This window comes from Bos taurus, chromosome 5, assembly GCF_002263795.3.
Source record: "Bos taurus isolate L1 Dominette 01449 registration number 42190680 breed Hereford chromosome 5, ARS-UCD2.0, whole genome shotgun sequence".
Classification (NCBI taxonomy): domain Eukaryota; kingdom Metazoa; phylum Chordata; class Mammalia; order Artiodactyla; family Bovidae; genus Bos; species Bos taurus.
Window position 1 is genome coordinate 106,997,733 of NC_037332.1, and position 22,527 is coordinate 107,020,259.

Sequence of the window (22,527 nt, forward strand, 5' to 3'; positions counted from 1 at the left end):
CGCCCCTGCCCCAGTCTGGTGTCATGGTCTTTCCCTCTCTGCAGTTCCATCGAGAGAAAGCTGGCCTTTGCTGACTGGTGGTCACACCGCTGCCTGGTCGCCAGGCCCTCCCTTTACCTGCCCATGGGCAACTTCATCATGAGCTTGGTCTGCAGGGATCCTGCCTGAGAAGGGACTGCTGTGGGAGCCCCTTTGGGACTCAGTGGGCTGCCAGTATGCAGGAATAGGTGGACCAGCCAGCAGGAGACAACGAGGCTGACCCCGAAGAAACAGTGACCCCACCATTCCTGGGCTCACCCCCGGGCAGCTGCCCTGCCTGGATGGAGTCTGTCTTCTGCTCATGGGCCTGCTGATTCCTGGCTGGTCTGTGAGCGGCTGTGGAGGCTGCAGCCACCCTGCCCTGTTTCGCAGAATCCACATTCTCAAAGGTGAGATGGCTCTTCCAGCCTCTCCCTTTCTCACTGAAATAGCTGTCCCAGACCTTTCACCCTCGGAAACTCAGAATGTTATCCATCCCCACCTCCTGGTGTCTGCAGGGCCGTTCTGCCCCAGCTTCCGGTCCCCTCAGCCACCGTTAAGTCCTTAAACTGCTCCCCAACCTCCCGGCTTCACTTCCTCCCACACTGCTGGCCCTCACCTGCCCCTGGCCCTGCCAGCAGGATCCTCCTCCTGGCCTGGCTCCAGGGCCTCCCGCTCAGCCACGGAGCAGACGCCAAGACACCACCTCCCCTGACATCAGCAATTATGCCGAGGGCCATTAGGCTCTCAGCATGGCTATTTTTAGAGACCCCGTGTCCATCAGGGAGACACTTGCCTGTGTGGAAACAGCCCTCCCTCCGTGCAACGCACCCCCGCCACCTAGGCCCCAGCTCCAAGCGGCGTCTGCACAGCTAGGGCTCCTTAATTAAAAGTGCACTGCTGGTTTAGGCTCGCATCTTGCATCACTTCTTTATTGATTCATGTACTGTTTTACCGCAGTCTCTCTAGGGAGGAGGGGCACACGCTGGTGAAGGGGGCTGGAGCAAAGGCAGAGGTCGCCCCCCGCCACTATGCCTCCCCCTCTCCCCAGTTTGGCCTCCGAAAGCAACCTCCTTGCTCCTTGAAGATCCCAGCAAGAGAGCTGGAGAGTCCTCCATGACCCTGTCCCCCAAGGAGCCGGTTCAGCTGTTGTGCACGGGGGTGTGGTGCACCCAGGGACCTGGGGGAGGGTAAGCCCAGCCCTAGGACTCCCAGTCATCCTCATCTTCCTCGCCCGGGGGCTGTTGTGGGGGAGGCAGGGGCGGGATGGAGTCTGACATCCGGGCGAAGGCTCCCCCTGGCCCCTCGCTGGCCCCGGATCCAGGTCCTTTCCCGGAGATGCCTGGGAGGGCAGACACTGGAGTGAGGAGCTGGTCTGGGGCACCAGGCCACCCAGGCCCTAGAGACCTGAAAACCGTGAGGAAGGAGGCGGCACCGGGGTCCTGCTTCCTACCTTTGCGCCTCATGGCCAGCTTGTTGAAAAGGTCCGACATCAGGTCCCCGCCCTGGCTGGTGGCTCTCACTGCAGTGGGAAAGCACGGGGACAAGGTGAAGGCACACGGGGTGGGCTCAGTCCAGCCCATGTGACACCCCGGGGCTCAATCCTGGGGTCCTCTGCACTGTCAAAACCCTGGCCCCTCCACAGCCACCAGGTCACCACAGCTCCTGGAGCACTGGTCAGTGTTACTAGGGAAGCAGGTGACCACTGAGTAACGGAGTCGCCACCGCTCTGAGTCAGGCACAGGGAGCGGAGTCGCCGCGGCCCTGAGATGGGCAGAGAGCAGAGTTGCTGCCGCCCTGAGACGGGCACAGGGAGCAGAGTCACCACCTCCCTGAGACGGACACAGGGAGTGGAGTTGCTGCCGCCCTGAGACAGGCACAGAGCTGAGTTGCCGCCACCCTGAGACGGGCACAGAGCTGAGTTGCTGCCGCCCTGAGACGGGCACAGGGAGCAGAGTCACCACTGTCCTGAGACGGGCACAGGGAGCAGCACTGGACAGAGGAGCCTGCCCCGGGGTCCCCGGCTGGTGCTCAGAAGCACAGCGGGGATGACTCAGGGCTGGGATCCCAGAGCACGGCTGCTTTGGGCCCAGACGTGGCATCTGTCAGCACTGGATGCACAGCTGACGTAGCCTGGAGCCTCAAGGGGCCTCGAGAAGTGGGACACAGCCAGGTCCCCGTCTCTAAAAATATCCCTAGTCCCTGTTTCCTTGGACAATTGGCCGAGTCTAAGCAGGCTCCACCACCGGGCAGGAGGGGCCCACACACGCCGGGGCAGCCTGCACAGCCCCTGGAGACGCGGGCAGAGCGCCCTCCTGCAGCGGGTCCAGACTCACCTTGCTCCTGCTCCTTCTGCTTCTTCTTCTCCAGCTTGCGCTCCTTGACACTGCGGAGCTTGGCCTTGCCGATGCCCCCGGCCTGGCGGATGGACTCTAGCAGAGTGGCCCGGCCACTGGAGGGGTCAACCACTTCCTTGGGCGCTCCCTGGACCGGGGCTGGAGGGTGGAAGGCGCGAAGAAGAAAGGCTGCTGGGGTGGAGCCAGGCTGTGGGCCAGCACCACCCAGGGTAGGTGCCGAGGTAGCCCGGGAGACACACCACTGAAGGGTGTGTCTTCACACGCGGGGACTCTCGCTGTATTTTCCATGGTTACTAGCAGCCCTGTCACCTGGTTCAAGGGGAATGGGGGTCCAGGCTCCCTCTACCCGGAAGGTTAGAATTTCAGGGCCCCACAGATACCGTTCGGAACCACTACTTTATGAACTTGGGAAAATGTGATTTTGAAATCAGAACTATTCTGAAAATCTAGAATTGATGACCACTTAAGCTACAGAAACCCCTCCAGGGATCCAGAAGTTGGAGGCGCCCCTCCCCCACCCACACGCCCCAGGACTGCCCCTACCTGAAGGGGATGCACCCCCGCTGTCGTCCCCCTTGGCGGGCTGTCCTGGTGGGGCCTGTGGCGGGGGCGGAGGTGGGGGGACACTCATCAGCACGGCTGGAGCTGGGGGAGGCGGTGGAGGTGGCGGGGGCGGTGGGCGTGCCGTCAGCACCCCATCCTCGAGGTCTGGGACAGAAATCGAGAGTGTCAGGTACCTTAGGAGGCAAAAGGCTGAGCAGGGCAGCGCCCACCCCAGTCCGTCCCCAGCTCTTGGCCCACCTGGCTTGAAGGGCTGGGCCACCTCCGTGTGGAAGGTGGGCAGCTCGGGAATGGCGCCAGGGGCAGAGGGGGCGATGCCAGGGCCCAGATCCGCGCTGTACATGAGGTCGTCGGCCACGCCTGGCAGGTCAGGCAGGTAGGACGGTACGTCGATGTCTGGCACCTGGCCCAGGTCGGGCACGTAGAAGTAGTTCTCTGGGACCTGTGGGTTTGGGAGGGTGAGGGGAGCCAGGGAACGGGCCTTGGAGGTTCCCAGGCCCCTAAGCACAGCTGGGCGGGTAGGGGGCTCATCAGACCCCTGGTCCAGACAACACTGGGGGGCCACACCTCCCCCACACCCAGGCATTGTCTCCGTCCACCTGCCGCTCCAGCTGCTCTCTCCTGCTGATGGACAAAGGGGCATCGAACAGCTTCTCCTCTGTCTCGGCCCCCAGCATCACGTGGGTCTTGGTGACAGCACCGGCCAGGGGGTCCAGGAAGACGTACTTCTTGTACCTGGAGAAGGCAGAGGGCAGGGGATGCAGCGCCTGTGCTCGGCCCTCGGGCTGGACCACCCTTCTCACATCGTTAGGGCCACAGCTCAAGTCAGGATTATGGCCTCCCAGGCCTTACGAGCTTCCTGGTTCCCGGGCCATAGACTTCTGCTGCACCTGAGCCTGGAGACCCCCCGGTCCCCCGCCCCCCCGCCCCCACTCACAGGTTCTCGGTGGTGTTGAAGAGCAGCAGGGAGCTGACAGAGCTGATGTTGCTGGGGAGTCCGCCCAGCCCTTCCTCAGCCTCGTCTTCAGGCTCTGGCTTGGTGTTCACACACACGGGGAAGAATTTCAGCTTCTCCTGGGGTGTGGGGAGATGGGAATTGACTGAGGGAGGCAAGTTTCGGCTCCAGGCCAAAGTGCTCCCCCCACTCCCCCAGCAGTCAGAATCCTCTGGGGCCTCAGTTCCCCCCAGGGTGCAGGGCACCCCCGTAGACCTGCAGGGCCCGCTCGTCCAGGGGGCGGTGCTTGCTCTGGATCCTGTGGCGGGGACGCCTCTGCAGGCCGGGGTCCTGGGCCCCCATGAAGATGGAGCCGTACTCCTGCAGGCGCTCAGGGGCAGGGTACTTGGCGCTGGAGAACACCTGTGGACACAGGGCGTCTGGTCACTCCTGCTGGGGCCTGAGAAGCTCCAGCCATCCTGGGTTTGGGGTGGAGGGACTGTGGGCAGGAGGAAACCTGAGGGGTAGCGGAAGCAGGGACCCGGCAGCTTCAGAGGCATGGGGAGAGGGGAAAGAAGAGGACTTTGGGGACCACCAACCAGCCAGAGAACAGAGCTACACGCTTGCTACCTTGATGGCTTTCTTGCTGCCCTTGATCTTCTCGATCTTGGCCTGGGCCAAGGACACCCTCTCCCCGATGGCCTGCAGCTGACTCCGGCTGAGCTCTACTCGCTGGGAGATCCTGCCACCAAAAAAAAAAAGGCAAAACAAAAACTAATAACCAGGGCTGGAGGCTCCTCCCCAAGCCCCTGCAGCCTCTGGCCCCCCTTCTGTTTCCAACAGCAAACAGGCGAACGAGGACTCGGGTAAGGGCTTGTGCCTGAATTTTGTGTTTTGGCCACGCCCCACAACATGCAGGATCTTAGTGCCCGACCAGGGATTGAACCCATGCCCCTGCAGTGCAGACACAGTCTTAACCCCTGGACCGCTAGGGAAGCCCTCAGGTAAGGGCTCTTAAAACGGCGATATCCTGCTTGTCAGGGCTGACCCTGGAACTGCCCAAGTGCCCTCGATCAGAACCATCCAATCTGAACGGTCTGGGAACAGACTATATTCCGTTCCCTGGAGCTCTGGGCAGGGACAGGCAATCACCCTGGCACCAAGCTGGCACCTGTACGTGCCACCTGAAAGGATATAGTGCCCACCCACCAGGGCTTTCATTCTCAGGCCCAGGTGAGCAGAGACAGAATCTTCATGACTGACATGGAGGAAATTAGAGCTTAGCGAGACTGAGCAACAGGCCAGACTGGCCCTGATTCCAGTCCCAGAGCTGTCCATAAGGAACCGCCTGACTCAGGGCAGGCGGCTCTGGGTAAACCCTAGTCCCCATTGAGGTTCTCACAGCTGTGGGTGGGCTGCCAAAGGGCTGTCCCTCCCCTTGCCAGGATTAGCGGGCTCCGGCAATAGGGTACCCTTTTAGTTCCTGAATATGCCCAACGCTGCCTTGTCATACGGCCCAGCCGTCTCCCCACACGGCTGGTCCTTCACTCCACTCAGCCCCTGGCCAAAGCCTCCCGGAGACAGAGTTTAAAACTCACTGTCACTTTCCAACCCCTAGTAGGCTCTATTGTTACACACTGCCACCTGTCACCATCACAGAGACATCATTTTGCCAACAAAGGTCTGCAGAGTCAAAGCTATGGTTTTTCCAGTAGTCATGCAGGGATGTGAGAGCTGGACCATAAAGGCTGAGCACCAAAGAATTAATGCTTTCCAACTGTGGTGCTGGAGAAGACCTTTGAGAGTCCCTTGGACTGCAAGGAGATCAAACCAGTCAATCCTAAAAGAAGTCAATGTTGAACTGATGTGAAGAGCCAATGCACTGGAAAAGACCCTGTTGCTGGGAAAGACTGAGGGCAAGGGGAGAAGGGGGTGACAGAGGATGAGATGGCTGGATGGCATCAGTGACTCCATGGATGTGAGTTTGCGCAAACTCGGGGAGGTAGTGAAGGACAGGGAAGCCTAGCATACTGTAGTTCATGAGGTCACAAAGATTGGACATGACTTAGCAACTGAACAAGAACCACCTGTCGCCACGTGTCTCCTGCCTGGGGGCTCCTGCACTTGGGGCTCTGTTCTCTGCTGTGTTCCCAGCACGTGGCACTGTGCCGGGCACCTGAAGGGCTCCTCTGTGGTCACTGAATGGCCAACACCACATGCCCCAAGGTAAATGCACACGCACCTCACTTTCACTATTCAGCAGCACAAGGTTCTTCTCACTTCCCAGGAGCCCCAGCCCACCCCACCAGGGTGCCCTCTGCCCAAGAGTCCCCCTACCTCCAGGAACACCAGCCCCTGACCACGGCCACAGCTGGTAGATGGCAGAAGGGCCCGTGGTCTCTGGTCAGAGACCACATGGCGAGGGAACTCAAGGACTTTTTACCAGCCCTCATCAGCCAGTTTCACAAGCCCAGGGTCTCCACCCCGATGAAGTCTCCTTGATTACTCCTGTGGCCGCTCGTGTGCAGGGGCTTGGGGACGCATAGGATGGGCTCCAAGCATGTACCCAAACCAGCTTAGTTTTCCTTGACAGGCTGGTCTGAGTGGGGCAGCAACGCATACCAGAACAAAAGGCACAGCTTCCTTCCAGGAGATATGGAACCAGTGACCTGTCTGGGCCCACTTTCTGGCAGGGAGGACGGGTTCTCTACTTGCACACAGGCCATCTCCTCTAGTTCCCAGCTCAGCCCCATGCTGCTGGGGGATGAAGCAACCTCACAGTTAACGTAACGGCGGCATAGAGGGTGGACGTCAGAACTGGACACAGACAGAGCCTGCTCTCTGTCTGATTTCTCACAGTTGCAGACATCAAGCTTAACAGTGAGCCCTGGCAAATTTCTGGAATGGATTATTAAATACAGGGTCCTGAGAAATCTGAAATGGAAGAGGTGGATCCCCGGGGCCAGCACTGTTCTAAATTTACAGCGTTTTCTGACAGGGTTATTAGCCTGCTGTATGAGGGGAAAAACCTTACACAGTACAGCCTGAGTCAGCAAGGATGCTGATGGCTTCTCACAAAGTCCTGTGGACGAGATGGAGCTGGGGGCTGGAGAAGAGCACACATAGGAAAAATCAGAGCGAGCCAGGGAACAGCAGCACCTGGAAGGCACCGTGGGCTGATTTCAGTCGTGAACAAAGGTCTCTGGAAGGGCCTCGCACAGCTCACCTAGTGCTTGATGAGGAAGCTGGAGTATCCAGTGAGAAGGCCCCCAAAAGGTCTGCATGGCGGAATCAAGACCCACGTGAGCTGAAAGGCCAGGAAAGGTGACACTGATACAGAATGACTATGAAGCTCAGCACTCAGGCTTAAAAAGCCAAGTGCACAAATGCAGCAGATAGAGGTTGAGCAGGAGTTCAGGTGAAGGAGGACCTGACGACTTTGGTCACCTAGGCGCTAATGGCAACCTGGACTAAGGAAGTGAGTGCGTGGAGCACACGGCACCATGTTCCTTTCCCACCTTCTTTCAACAAACAGGACGTCCACTCTCTTGGAGGCACGGCAGAGGAAGCAGAGCCCTGGATTCATGAGCTCATCTCCTGGACATCCCACTCACCCACAGCCGTGTCCCCTTCAAACCAGGTCCACACGTTAAAAGGACCCTGAATTCCCTTCCGGGCTACAGGCTCTGCCTGAGTCACGGTTGCATCACTAGCACCTGGGACAGCGCCTGACCTGGAACACAGCAGCTAGGTAAGACGTGACGAGGTAACGAACGTCCAGAGGAGGGTGAGGAGCAAGGTGAGCAGTGAGAAGCTCACGTCATACAAGGTAAGTGAAGGACATTCGGTCTAAAGATGAGATGACTTTGAGAATGTAACTCCCTTCAGATAGCAGAAGACCTCAAGTGCTGTCAGGTGGGAAAGCAATTGTCACTGCAGAGAGTGGGTGCATCAGAGTCCGCGGTGGCGGTGGCAGTGGGTGTGACATGGACGCAGACCTCAGTGCTGCAGAGGAAAGCATCCCCGTAAAGATGAGATGACTGAGAATGTAACTCCCTTCCGATACCAGAAGACCGCCAGTGCTGTCAGGTGGGAAAGCAATTGTCACTGCAGAGAGTGGGTGCATCAGAGTCCGTGGCGGGGGGAGGAGCAGTGTGTGTGACGCGGATGCAGACCTCAGTGCTGCAGCTGAGAACGTCCTCGTAAACCACTGTCTGGCCTGGGAAGCCATCAGACTCCAGCCGGATGCCCACTGTCGGGGTGCTCCGGGGTGGACTCCTGTGAGGGACAGGACGGAAGATGAAATTCCCAGAGTTCTATTCTTATCTAAGTAATGTCCTGCTTGTTGCAAAGGCCTCAGGCAGCCCAGTCTCAGACCAAGGGTGAGAGAAGAGGTTTCAGCTGGCGGGTCATCTCTCCTGATGGCAGGGACAGGCTGGAAGGCAGTGTTGGGAAGGAAGGCCTGCGGGGGCACGTGGGGTGGGGCCCGAGAGCCAGGACTGATCAGCAACATCCACTGTGAACAAGACGGTGCCAAGAGGGTGGCTTGTTTGTTCCTCATCTAGACCCCACGGCTCAGCTTCCAGGCTCATCCCTGCAGCTGCGTCCGCACAGTGTCACCAGGACCCCAGCAGGGAGGGGCAGGCTCAGCGGGTCTGCTCAGAGCCTGGGGCAGAGAGAAATCAGGCAACACACGCCTGTTTCCAAGGAGACAGACAGCTGCCATGTCCCCAAGCCCTGGGGACAGGAGCAGTATGGCCGTGGGCAGGTCACTTAACTGGTCCATGTCCCACCTTCTTCAGATGAGAAGCAAAGCTAGTAACTTCTACATCGGAGAGCTGCCATAAAGGTCAAAGTCAGTGATGTGTGTCTCATGACCCAGACAAGCCAACAAGTCCCCAGAACATGGTCAACACCTGCCTGGACCACCCACAGACTGGGTGGGGTGAGGGGCCCCAGGCAGTGCTGAGTAGACCCGGAGAAGAACATTCCAGACTCCAGACAAGGACACGGCACACTGCAAGGGAGCACCGTGGAGGGCAGAGAGTTCCTCTGCCAGGGCCTGGGGCGTGAGGCGATCAAGGTCAACGAGGCCCCCAGGGGGCCAGGACAGCGCCTGGGCTGCCTGTCCCATCACCTCCGAAGCTGAAGCTGATCCCCACAACCCTCTGTGGAGATCGCCTATGGAGCCAGGCAGGCCCAGGGCTCCCTTGGGGCTGCTGATGCTCCCAGCATCATACCAGTCAGCTGCTGGTGGGGGGCAGGGGAAGACCCCCAGCCCTAACTGCCACTTCCCTCCCCTCCCCAGCACCCCGCCATCAGCCCTCTGAGCAGCTCTTGCTTTCCCCTGGATCTTCTCCACTAGCTGGGGTAATTAAGAGCGATCTGCTAATTATGCAGGCGGCTGATTGAGGCCTCCTAACCCTAGGAGGCACCAGGTGCCAATTGGGGGGAGGAGGGGAGCATGGAGGAAGGGGAGAGGATGGAGGAAGTGAGGAGGAAGAGAGGGGAGGAGAGGTGGTGGGGGGAAGGAAGAAAAGACAAGGGAAAAGCTCTGCAGAGGGCAAGAGGTCAGGCTGGGGCCGCCGGAAGGGCCGTCTCGAAACCCGCCGTTCACACAGTCCACTGCACTCCTCCTGCAGCCCCTCTGCACGTCATCTAAGTCATGTGGAGCAGGTGACGTCTCTGGGTAGCTATTTTGGGGCTGGCATCTCCCAGGTGACGAGGGGCAGGTGAAGGCGGGAGGTCTGCTAGGCAGGAGAAGAGGCCGGGGAGGGGCTGTGAGGAGCGGTCCGGGCGCCTGCAAGGTCCTTGTCATTCTCTCCAGCTCTGTAGACTTGGCTGCGGCAGAGCAGAGTGGGAGAAGGACCCGGCTCGGAATGCTAATACCCTATGAGCTCACCTGCCTGCAGAGCTGGGCACGGGCTCCAGGGGGGCCAAGGGCTGGGCCTGGGCCTGAACAGAGGGGAGGGGAGGGGAGGGGAGGCGAGGGGGCTCCTCTCTGCAAGAGGAGTACGTTCAAGGGGAGCGATTCCAAGCTGGGGTCACATCCCCACTGCAAAAGCCCATGAGGACAGAAGAGCCTCAGGCTCGTAGGCAGCTGGGGGATAGGGGGACAGGGCTCGGCATCCCCACTCCTTGTCGTCCCCTCCCCCTCCCCGCCTTCGACCTCGTTCCCAATCTGTCACCATGTCCCATCACCGTTCCCTTTAAAGTGTCTCTTACCCGCCTGCCCTGCACCGCAGCCACCTCCTTGGCCCCTGTGCAGCTGCCTGATGACCCCTCCCAGCTCTCTGTCCCATCACTTCCTGCTCAGAACCCATCCAGGCTCCCAAAGCCCTGCGCTTAAGCTCAAAGCCCCGTCCAGCTGGGAGAAGCCCTCACAGCCCTGATGTGGCCCAGCTCTCCCCTCACCCACTCCTCCCACCAGGGACCGTCCCAGCGTTGGGGGGACATGAGAAGGGCTTGGTGGTGGGGGGCACAAACACAGAGGCTGACTTTCACTCCATCCTGCAGTGAAGGAGCGGACCGCAGGGACAGTGGCTTCTGGGCTGGGGTGCTCAGGTCCCTGCCGCCTAGGCAGCCTCAAGCCCCTGGCGCCCCTTTCCAGGTCCCATGCAGACCGCATTCCCTACCCCTCAGCAGAACCTGCCCCAAGTGGCCCCCCTTCAGGAGGCCTTCCCTGACCCGGGAGCAGGCGGTCATGTTCCTCTCACCATCTGCTCCCTCATTTCATCACAGCCAGCCTCCACTGGGGATGCCACTGCTCCCACAGGCCTGGTCCCCACATTTCAGGTTAAACCCTAGGTTCTGGGGATTAGGCATGTGACCAAGGGCTAGGCCAGCCGCTGTGTTACCCCCACGCTGCCCCAGCCATGGCTCTGGGACCGCCGTGAGGCTGGGGCTTCTGTGGAGGCGCTCTTTCCTGCTGGACCTGAGCTGTGGGCCCACTGGTCCCCTTGCCAGAGCAAGGCCTGTCTGGGAGTGGGGCCAACCCAGAGGCAGCAAGTAGGGAGGGGATGAAAGCAAACCGGTCCTCACGACATCACTGAGCCCTGCGGCTCCAAAGCCTGCTCTGCCGACTGGTTACTTTTGCTTCAGTTGGCTTGGGGAATCTAACTGATAAATGTGCTGCTAAGTCTTGCTCCTCTCTCCTCTGGATCCCCAGGTGCCCACACAGTGCATGCTACACGGCTCAGAATCAGCTCAGCCGGTGGCTCTCCCCTGAGATGACGCAGCCCCTGAGCACAGGGACCACATGGCCATGCACCATCGGTATCCCTCAGTCCCGAACGCCGGGCGCCTGCTGGGAGAGGGGCAGGGCCACCAGAAGTCAGCTGTTTAGGGGAGCACCCTGCCAGCCCTCGGCCTCAACGAGCCCACCACCCCTCCATGTGACATGGCCTTCCTGCCCTCTGCTTCTCCCATCCAGGAGCAGAGGAACCTGGAGATGTCTACAGGAATGGAAAGCACGCTAAGAATCCAGTGCTCCCCTCAGACAGACAGGCACGCAGTCATGGTCCTGGTGAGGAAACACAAGCATCTCTGACGGACTGTTTCATCACGAGGTGCGGGGCGACCGGACTCTGGCACTAGTGGCTTTTAAAGGCCTGTGTCCTCTTGCTTAGGTGACCCCTGGATATATTTAGCACCTAACACCTTCTATAACTATTGACAACAGGTAATGGAGGGCTAGCATAGGCGGCAAATGAGCAGACATGATGTTACCAGATAACAAGAGAGAACATTTACTGGATGCTTACTATACACCAGGCACTTCGGTTCCTTTACACATTTCAATTCATTTCATCTTAACAATGATCCTCTGAGGAAGGCACCATTATCACTGCCATTCTATGGATGGTAACGTTGAGGCTTTATAGGGAGGTTAAGAGCAAGCAAATGGGGAAGCCAGACTGGAGCCAGGAAGTCCGCTCCAGAGTCAACCCCCTTAATGAGGCCCCACTCTCAGTTACATTCACATCCTGGAGAGGCCTGGGGCTGCTGCTGCTAAGTCGCTTCAGTCGTGTCCGACCCTGTGCAACCCCAGAGACGGCAGCCCACAGGCTCCCCCGTCCCTGGGATTCTCCAGGCAAGAACACTGGAGTGGGTTGCCATTTCCTTCTCCAATGCGTGAAAGTGAAAAGTGAAAGTGAAGTCGCTCAGTCGTGTCCAACCCTCAGCGACCCCATGGACTGCAGCCTTCCAGGCTCCTCCCTCCATGGGATTTTCCAGGCAAGAGTACTGGAGTGGGGTGCCATCGCCTTCTCCAGGGCCTGGGGCAGCCATGTGCATTAGAAGGCAGCTCAGAGGCATTAGAGTCAAGTGGATCTAACGTTGGGACTCTCCGTCTGGAGACAATGGCCCCATTTTCTGCCTCCACTGGGGAAGGCTTCTGGGAAGAGGTGGGGTTCCAGTTGGTGGAGGAGGAGACTGCACGCTGCAGTGGTGGGGGTCCCTGGTCTGGGATACAAGCAGGGGACAGTGGGGGAGACTTGGCCAGGAGAGGGACCTGAGTCAGGCGGTCAAATGCTCCAGCCGGGGAAGCACAGCGTGGGCATCCAGGGAGAAGCGCTAGCCCATCTTAGTTTGCTCATGACCAGAGAAACAGGACCTTACACAGGACAAAACTAGGGAACCTTTGCAGAAAACAGCAAACACCACGCACACACGTTCAACCAACACTGAATGAAAAATCACAAGAGCCTGAGAGCTGAGCTGGATCAGCGCTAGGGGTACAAACAGCCACCACTCCCCACCCGGGATCACTGAGGAACTGAGGCCACCTGCCAGCCTCACGAAGCCCCTTGCTCCAGCCACACTGGCTTCCACTCAGGCCCCTCTCCACTTTAGTTCATGCCCTTCCTCCTTTCTTGAAGGTTTTCCCCCCAGCCTACCCACTCACGATATCTCCCCTCCCCCAGTCCGGCTTTTCCTCACAAATGTCTTCCCTGACCCTGCAGACCAAGTCAGGCCTCTTATCACAGAGATGGGTGTGACTCCTAGTTCCACCGCTCAGGCAAGTCTCCTGACCCTTCTCCCAGAGTTTCCTCATCGACAAAGTGGAAATAACAGAAGCTCAAACAAAAAGTTGTTGAGGGACTTCTCTGGTGGTCCACGGGCTAAGACTCTGTGCTCCCAGTGCAGAGGGTCTGAGTTTGATCCCTGGTCAGAGAGCTAGATCCCACATGCCGCAACTAAGACCCAGCATGGCCAAATAAATAAATACATATTGAAAAAAAAAAACTGTTGGGAGTGTTGAATGAGTGAGCACACTCAGGTCAAGGGTGGCACACGGTTAATGCGATACAAATGTTAGGTGTTGCAAGACAGTAGAGACTGGCTTTACCACAACTGTAACCAACACTCGACTGATCACTTAGAGTCTGTCTCTGCTGCTGGAGCGGACCCTCCAGCTGGGCAAGGATGCTGCCTTATTAAAGGGCCCAGAGCCTTGCACACAAGAAATGCTGGATAACCAACCATGGGCTGACTGGCAGAAGAGGCGAAGGAACAGGGCACCCTAGCAAGGGAAGAGCAGTTGGGAGAGTCATACCACCGCCAGGGCCCGTGGATGCATGGGGAACCCCAGGGCTAAGCGGGATGGTAAACAGTGAGCGCTTACAAGAAAAAGTTCTAAGCAGGGCACCCAGCTTGGCCCCCTGGGCACAGGGAAGCCAGCTGGGTCCCCCTCAGGACCGAGAGTCACCACAGAGGTGCTCCGAGAGGATGCCTTTGGGACTGGCGAGACGACTGCCCGGGCCAGGGAGCAGCACCCACCTGCTGAAGATGTCTCCGGAGACCTTCTGGAGGTACTGCAGGGCATCCGCCACCTGCTGGATGGCCTCCTCTCGCCGCAGGTCTGGCTGAATGAGGGGCACTGCATAGGTCTGACCGGCCAAGGAATGCTGGGTCCCCGTGGGGGTCATGGTGCCTGGGGGAGAGAAGGGAGCATCAGGACCCCCCTATACTTGCTCACACCCACCCGGCACAGGGCCAGGTGCAGGAGAAGAGCGTGCACGCAGCCCCCCATCCCAATGGTCTGCACGGCTTCAGCCTGGGTGGCAGTCGGGGGGCTCCCAGGAGCTGCTGTTCTGCCAATGCTGGTTGAGTGAACAAGGGAAACTGTAAGGACCAGAGACGGACACAAGGCATCAGAGGGCACTGACTGGCTGCCACAAGGTGGGTGCATGGTACCTGGCTAGGTGCCCCGGCCCTGCCTCATCTCACCTCAACCTCCCAAGCCTGGATGAACAATAAAGAAACCGTGGCTGCGGAGTGAAAAAGAGGGATGGACTGCAGGGCAGTGGGGAATTGCCTGTGTCTACTGCCAGGTACTAGCAAATGGCACCGGTTCTGCAAGAGCACAGAAAATATGGACTCTGGGTTCTTCCTCTTCTGGTCCCTGGGACCAGCTCCCGAGAAAGGACAGGCAATGGCGGGAGGCAGGGATGTCCGGCTTCTGCTCTCCCAGATTAGAGCTGCTCGTGGGGTGGGGGGAGGCAAGAGGAAGGAAGGACACATGGGAGGTGGACGGGAAGGAAAAACCCTCCTTCGAACTGCAAGAGGAGGGCAGAGTCAGTCTATTTATACTGGCTTTAATTAACTCCGCTCCCTGGTGCCACCAAAGCAGCAATCACTGCAGACGGCACTGATGTGATTGGCAAGAGAGGCATCGGGCAGAATATTAAGGCACCAAGCCCCTATAAATAGGCCTAATCATGGCCCCTCGGTAGAAGACCGTGAAGAAGACATTAATCAGCTTGGCACCATGGCCCAGACCTGCTCTCCTAGGTTGCAACAGAAGTGTGGGTGGGGCTGGGTAAGTCAGTCCAGGGTGGGTTTAGGAGGCTTTGTTTGAGCTTCAAGTCCTGTGTGACCTGGGTTAAGTTGCTTGCCTTCTCTGAATCTCTGATTCTTTCCAGTTCTCATCCCACAGACTGAGAATGGCACTGCCCTCTGAAAAGTGGTTATGCTCAATGCTTCACACCAATATCCTCACCATGCTGGAGCTTACTCCTTCTCGCCCTTTGCTGGCTTCCCCCACTCTTCCTTCCACCCAGCTTGTTCTCTCCTACCCTTCCGAGGCCAGCACTCTTCCTGGTCTGAGATGACCAGTCTGCTCTCCAAGCCTTTCTCCAGTGGTGAACACCGCAGCTTCCTACACCTGAGCCTGCCTAGCACCCTCGTCAGGATTCTCGGAGTAACTCCTCACCTCCCCACCTCTCCTCCCATCATCAAGTGACCAAAGTGGAGCCAACTGATCCCAAACCACCCCCACCCCTGCCCCTCTTTGCATTTGCAGTGATGCAGCTCTGCTGGGCATCCCAGCTTAGTTCAGTAGCTCAGTTTTCCCACCTGTAAGACAGAGGGAGGAAAAGGCAGAAAGAAGGTACTTTCTGTGCTCATCTTGAGATGCACTTCTCATGGTCAGTCACCCACTTAATGTGTGTCTGTCCACGCACCAGGGGGTGCAACAGGCACAAAGCCCCCCGGGAAGGAAACAGCAAGTCTGTCAAAGAACTCAGAGCCTGAGTACAGGTGTCCAGAGCTTTTACTCATTCTGTCTAACAACTATCTGATCAACTATAGCTGTGAAGACAGCCTGGAAAACAATTAAACAGTAGGTGTTAATGCTCTAATCCAGCTGTGAACCCAGTGCTAGGGGACAATGAGGAAGGAGCAAGTGGGGTCAGGGAGTCTGGAAAAGCTTTTGGCAGAAGCTGTGTCTCCCTACCAGGCCTGGGAGAGAGGGCAGGGAGAGCACCCCACGGAGAAGGGGCAGCTGAACAAAGGTGTGTAGGGAAGGGCAAGTGGTTTGGGCAGGGAAGATAAAACCATCCTTGGAGGAGGAGCAGAAAGACAGTGGCCAGACTGTGAAAAACACTGATGGCAAGGAGTACGATTGGAGCCTCAGATCTGCCATCCGGTATAGGGGCCACAAGCTACAGGGCTCCTGAGCACCTGAAATAAGCGATGCTCGTCTGAATGTAGATGGAGTCGAAGTGTAAAATACACACCGAATTTCATACTTCCTACCAAAACGAAGAAAATATCTCATTAAAAATTTAAATACTGATGACATCGTTGAAAAGACCATACTTTAAACACAGTGGGCTAAGTAAAGCGTATTACTAAGTTAATTTCGCTCTTCCCTTTTAAAGTCACACATGTAACTCGTAGTTTCTTGCACAGTATTTTTTTCCTTGACGGCGGACGCTACCTTTGACTCTACGGCTTAGAGAATCTTGGTGAACACTGTGGATTCTCAAAGGAGAGTGAACATACAGCAAATCGACTCTCACAAATTCTGCTTTTACAATAAATTTGCAAGTGTTGGCATACCGACACCAGCTGCGGGCAGGAACCCAGGCAGGGTTATAGCGCTGTGGGGTCAACCAGGGGCCGGGAGGGACGGCCACAAAGGGAGGGTTCTGAGAGCCGGGCCAGTGGTGGGCAGGCCCGCGGGGCGGGAGCCGGGCCCTCCTCGCAAACCGGTCGGGGTTCCCCGGGGCCCCGGGTCGGGGAAGGGGGAGCGGCGACGGCGCGTACGGAGGCCCAGTCCGGACCCAGCGGACTGACGCACGGCCAGTCGGCGTCCGAGGCGGAAGTCACCCTGCCCGGGCCTCCCGGCCGGCGTGCCCTGAGGCCTCTCCCGCCTCCGTCCGTCCCCTCGGCGACCCGCCCCCAACACCCCCTCTCCGTCCCGCCATCCCAGCCAGGCCTGCGCCCTCACCTGCGTTACGCCCGCCGCTTCCGCGACGCGACGCGCCGAGCCCCCTCAGCCGCCCGCTCCGCCTCCTGGGTGATCCCGGCCCGGAGCTCCGGCCCCGCCTCCAGCCGTCAGTTCCGCCGGCTACGCGCCGCGGGTCTGGGCCCCCAGCAGCCGCCGGTCCCCTCAGCACCTCCTTGCCCGGCGGCCAGACGCGACCCCCACGCAGCCCCGCCCCCGTGCCCTCTGCCCCCTCTCCCCGCGCAGCCGCTCCCTTCGCCGCGCGGCCCCGCCCCCGTGGCCCCGCCCCCGCGAGGCCCCCGCCCCCCCCCCCGGTCCCGCTCCACCCACTTCTCTGTGATGCACTTGATTGTGTCTTTCTCTGCCCGTGTTTTCTGGGCTTGGCCTCTGCGGGCCGAGCTCCCCAGAGTCCGCCCAGTGCCCGCCCTCCCTTAGATAGTAAATGCCAGACACAGAAGGACCACGCTGTGCGAAGTGCCCCATAGCCGCCAGATCCAAACAGAACCAGAGCTGTGATTGCGGTGGAAGCGTTATGGTTTAATGGGTTCAGAGCTCCTGACCATCTGTCCTGGACTACACTTTAGTCAGGCTCCTCTTAATCCTCTTCCCAACTAGGCCTCCACTTGCGTAGCCCAGTTTTAGCAAGAATCCTGTCACTCGATTTAGCCAGAAACCTCCGCTCTCTTATCTGGCCAAATTCCTTCCTCCCTTACCCGCCACCTGCCCCCCATCCCTGTCCCCAGGTGATGTCCCACCCCTCACCTGCCCGCCTGCAGCGAGAATCCTAGTCTAGAATTACCTAGAATTATCTCTTGATTATATTCTTTGCAGCCAAAGATGGAGAAGCTCTATACAGTCAGCAAAAACAAGACCAGGAGCTGACTGTGGCTCAGACCATGAACTCCTTATTACCAAATTCAGACTTAAATTGAAGAAAGTAGGGAAAACCACTAGACCATTCAGGTATGACCTAAATCAAATCCCTTATGATTATACAGTGGAAGTGAGAAATAGATTTAAGGGCCTAGATCTGATACATAGAGTGCCTGATGAACTATGGAATGAGGTTCGTGACATTGTACAGGAGACAGGGATCAAGACCATTCCCATGAAAAAGAAATGCAAAAAAGCAAAATGGCTGTCTGGGGAGGCCTTACAAACAGCTGTGAAAAGAAGAGAAGTGAAAAGCAAAGGAGAAAAGGAAAGATATAAACATCTGAATGCAGAGTTCCAAAGAATAGCAAGAAGAGATAAGAAAGCCTTCTTCAGAGATCAATGCAAAGAAATAGAGAAAAACAACAGAAGGGGAAAGACTAGGGATCTCTTCAAGAAAATCAGAGATACCAAAGGAACATTTCATGCAAAGATGAGCTCGATAAAGGACAGAAATGGTATGGACCTAACAGAAGCAGAAGATATTAAGAAGAGATGGCAAGAATACACAGAAGAACTGTACAAAAAAGATCTTCAAGACCCAGATAATCACGATGGTGTGATCACTGACCTAGAGCCAGACATCCTGGAATGTGAAGTCAAGTGGGCCTTAGAAAGCATCACTACAAACAAAGCTAGTGGAGGTGATGGAATTCCAGTTAAGCTATTCCAAATCCTGAAAGATGATGCTGTGAAAGTGCTGCACTCAATATGCCAGCAAATTTGGAAAACTCAGCAGTGGCCACAGGACTGGAAAAGGTCAGTTTTCATTCCAATCCCAAAGAAAGGCAATGCCAAAGAATGCTCAAACTACCGCACAATTGCACTCATCTCACATGCTAGTAAAGTAATGCTCAAAATTCTCCAAGCCAGGCTTCAGCAATATGTGAACCGTGAACTTCCTGATGTTCAAGCTGGTTTTAGAAAAGGCAGAGGAACCAGAGATCAAATTGCCAATATCCGCTGGATCATGGAAAAAGCAAGAGAGTTCCAGAAAAACATCTATTTCTGCTTTATTGACTATGCCAAAGCCTTTGACTGTGTGGATCACAATAAACTGTGGAAAATTCTGAAACAGATGGGAATACCAGAACACCTGATCTGTCTCTTGAGAAATTTGTATGCAGGTCAGGAAGCAACAGTTAGAACTGCACATGGAACAACAGACTGGTTCCAAACAGGAAAAGGAGTTTGTCAAGGCTGTATATTGTCACCCTGTTTATTTAACTTATATGCAGAGTATATCATGAGAAACGCTGGACTGGAAGAAACACAAGCTGGAATCAAGGTTGCCGGGAGAAATACCAATAACCTCAGATATGCAGATGACACCACCCTTATGGCAGAAAGTGAAGAGGAACTCAAAAGCCTCTTGATGAAAGTGAAAGAGGAGAGTGAAAAAGTTGGCTTAAAGCTCAACATTCAGAAAATGAAGACCATGGCATCGGGTCCCATCACTTTATGGGAAATAGATGGGGAAACAGTGGAAACAGTGTCAGACTTTATTTTTCTGGGCTCCAAAATCACTACAGATGGTGACTGCAGCCATGAAATTAAAAGATGCTTACTCCTTGGAAGGAAAGTTATGACCAACCTAGATAGCATATTCAAAAGCACAGACATTACTTTGCCAACGAATGTTTGTCTAGTCAAGGCTATGGTTTTTCCTGTGGTCATGTATGGATGTGAGAGTTGGACTGTGAAGAAGGCTTAGCGCTGAAGAATTGATGCTTTTGAACTGTGGTGTTGGAGAAGACTCTTGAGAGTCCCTTGGACTGCAAGGAGATCCAACCAGTCCATTCTGAAGGAGATCAGCCCTGGGATTTATTTGGAAGGAATGATGCTAAAGCTGAAACTCCAGTACTTTGGCTGCCTCATGCGAAGAGTTGACTCATTGGAAAAGACTCTGATGCTGGGAGGGATTGGGGGCAGGAGGAGAAGGGGACAACAGAGGATGAGATGGCTGGATGGCATCACTGACTTGATGCACGTGAGTCTGAGTGAACTCTGGGAGTTGGTGATGGACAGGGAGGCCTGGCGTGCTGGGATTCATGGGGTCGCAAAGAGTCGGACACGACTGAGCGACTGATCTGATCTGATCTGATCTCTTAAGTAAATTTCCATCCACCCCCATCCCCTACCCTACTGTTTGTCCAGAAGTCCCCACTTGCCTGCTGTTTTGGGTCTCTAATGACCTCTCTTTTCCCCTGTTGCCAAGTCCCAAAAAATCTGCTTTTACCATTTCAATGACTGTGCGGCTCTGGTTTCCTTTCACATGTTGATTTGTGACGATGACAGAGTTCTGGATATTGCTGATGGTTGCGTGACGAGGTGAATGTATGTAATGACACTGCACTGTACACTGAGAAATGGTTAAAATGGTAGATTTTATGATATGTCTTTGTTTCAACAAGAAAAAAGGCCTAGATGGTTGTTTAAAAGACTTAAAAAGTTAAATACATAAAAGCAGCATCAGTGCAAAGATCCTGTAATAGTCCCTCCTGGGGTCCGTTGGCTTGCCTCAGAATTCTTGTCCCCTCTCTTTTAGGGTTGCCAGATGAAAACAGAAGATGCCAAGGTCATTTGAATTTCAGATGAAAAAAAAAGTTTTTTATTTTTATTTTTAATATAAGTATGTCCCAAACCGAGCATGGGGCACACTTACATTAAAAAAAAAAATCATTTGTTGTTTATTTGAAATTCAGGATTAAGTGTTTTGGTTTTTTTTTTTTGCTAAATCTGGCACAAATTTCTCTCTACCGTCTTCCGATTACTCTCAGAATTTTGTCCTCCTTCCCTACCCCTCTCTGCATCCTTCCCTGGGAGAGAGTTAGGATGAAATGTCTTTTTTGCTGAGTAGACCCCAGTGTTTGCAGGCTGCAGCATACTGTTCCCACCAATGATAGGAAAGAGATGGGTTTGCACTTGTATTATAGACCAAATGTGCACCCCTTCCAACACATTAACACCTAACCCCCAAGGTGACAGCATTTGAGCTGGGGCCTTTAGGAGGTAATTAAGGGCAGATAATGTCACGAGGGTGGGGCTCTCATGAGGGGAGACAGCCCTGATGAGAAGAGATACTCTGTCTCTCTGCAACAGTAAGGACACAGACAAAAGGGAAAGGGGCTCTCTCCAGGAATCAAATCGGCCGGTACCTTGATCTCGGACTTTGGAGCCTCCAGAACTGTGAAAAATAAATTTAAGCTGTTTAAGCCACTCTATGGTATCTTGTTTTTGACTAACACAGCCTGCAAGCTTGTTTCCCCCTCACTCCACCTGTGCTGAACTGATTGGCTTAAGGTATCCAGAACACATCAAAGAGGGACTGATGGGGTCTCGGCCGCTGCATTTGTAAACTGGGGTTAAGGGTTGAGCACGGGAGAGAAAGGATGTCTAAGTGCTCTGTGATCTGTGAAGTGTGTTCAGACACGAAGGGCTCGGGATGTCTGTCTGTACATAGACATGTGCCCACATACTCCACACATCAAACCCAGCTGTCTTCTCACAAAAGTGCTACAAGACAGCACACCCGCCCGGAGCAGCCGGCTCACCCTCCAGACTACTTACCCTCACTTCATCCAAGTCCTCTACCTCATCTGCCACCGACTGGCTAGCCCACACTTCATTTCAAAGTTTTCCTAGGAGCTGGATTGCAAAGACATTTAACCTCAGCCACTTGAGCTGTAGTGATAATGCTGAGGATAAAGAAAAGCTGAGTGTCGTCTTAATATGTGGACACTGGGGCCCCACCTGCCGCTGGGAACCCATCATGTAATTCTATTCACACAAAATATCCAGAAAAGTCGATGCAGGTTGGTTGTTTCCAAGAATGAGGGGAAGGGGTAATGTGAAACGGCTTCTTAATGGGTACGTGTGTGCTCAGTCGTGTCCGACTCTTTGCGACCCTATGTACTATAACCCGCCAGGCTCCTCTGTGCATGGGATTCTCCAGGCAAGAATACTGGAGTGGGCTGCCATGCCCTCACCCAGGTGAGCTTCCCTACCCAGGGATCGAACCCGAGTCTCTTGTGTTGGCAGGTAGGTTCTTTACCACTGAGCCACCTGGGATGCCCTGCCTAATGGGTACAAGTTTTTAATTGGGGGTGATGAAAGGTTTCAGAGCTACACAGAAGGAGGGGTTTCACAGCATTGTGTGTGCACTAAATGCCACTGAATTGTTCACTTTAATTTTTTTACATTTATTGAATCCTTATTACAAGCACATCTACAAGACATATTGTTTGATGGTTTGGGGAGTGAAAAAGAATTTAATGGCCTGATTGGGAAATGAGAGACACAGATGAAAAACAACACAAGGCCATATCTTACAAATTTAGTTGATAAAGAGTAAAGCAAGGCTGTATTATTGACTGCATGATGATTAAAACTTTTTGTGCTTTCTTTTTTAATATAATTTTTATTGGGCTATAGTTGATTTACAGTGCTGTGTTAGGAGCTGTTCACTTTAAAATGGTCAGTTTGTATGGCTGTCACCTCACTCTAAAAACGAAACTGATAGACAAGGCTGGGGCATGAGAAATGCTGTCTGAGCACTAGGGGAAGAAAGGAAGCAAAAAGGTAAAATACAGATGTGAGCCCAATCTACTTCTTTTTAACAAAAATTCCCTAGGAATCTTCATCCAGCAACTTTCTCTAACATCTTATTGACCAGGTCTAGACCACATGACTTTGGCCAGCTGCAAAGGAGACTTGGGATATGAGTCTTTGTAACTGGGGTTATTACTTATCTGAACAAAAAAGGATTCTATCCCTGGTGGCTCAGTGATAAAGAACTCGCCTGCCAATGCAGGGCACGTGGGTTTAATCCCTGAGTTGGGAATATCTCCTGGAGAAAGAAATGGCTATCCACTCCAGTATTCTTGCTTGGGAAACCCCATGGACAGAGGAGCCTGGCAGGCTATTGTCTATGGCGTTGCAAAGAGTCAGACACAACTTAGCGACTAGACAACAGTTAGGAAAGAGTGGAT

At 55.2% G+C, this 22,527-nt stretch overlaps 2 protein-coding genes across 6 annotated transcripts in view; one reads left to right on the forward strand and one right to left on the reverse strand.

Moving 5' to 3' along the window:
• Positions 1 to 934, forward strand: part of DDX11 (DEAD/H-box helicase 11) — a 31,259-nt gene extending 30,325 nt beyond the window's left edge. For all 4 annotated transcript variants that reach the window (XM_059887108.1, XM_024992701.2, XM_059887107.1 and 1 more), the window contains one exon: positions 45 to 934. In XM_059887108.1, the coding sequence (XP_059743091.1) occupies positions 45 to 74 (30 nt within the window). In that variant the 3' untranslated portion in view covers positions 75 to 934. The remainder of the gene's footprint in view (positions 1 to 44) is intronic.
• Positions 923 to 16,799, reverse strand: WASHC1 (WASH complex subunit 1). 2 transcript variants are annotated; one of them, NM_001105406.1, is made up of 11 exons: positions 16,607 to 16,799; positions 13,651 to 13,804; positions 4,501 to 4,612; positions 4,147 to 4,293; positions 3,874 to 4,010; positions 3,536 to 3,671; positions 3,177 to 3,378; positions 2,919 to 3,083; positions 2,355 to 2,513; positions 1,472 to 1,540; positions 923 to 1,360 (listed from the first exon to the last, which is right to left on the reverse strand). In NM_001105406.1, exons 2-11 carry the CDS (start codon positions 13,797 to 13,799, stop codon positions 1,221 to 1,223), a joined length of 1,416 nt encoding a protein of 471 aa, NP_001098876.1. In that variant the 5' UTR covers positions 13,800 to 13,804; positions 16,607 to 16,799; the 3' UTR covers positions 923 to 1,220. The 2 variants fall into 2 exon arrangements, with proteins under 2 accessions (NP_001098876.1, XP_059742513.1); XM_059886530.1 differs by having other exon boundaries at positions 16,216 to 16,699.
• Positions 16,800 to 22,527: the final 5,728 nt, after the last annotated feature.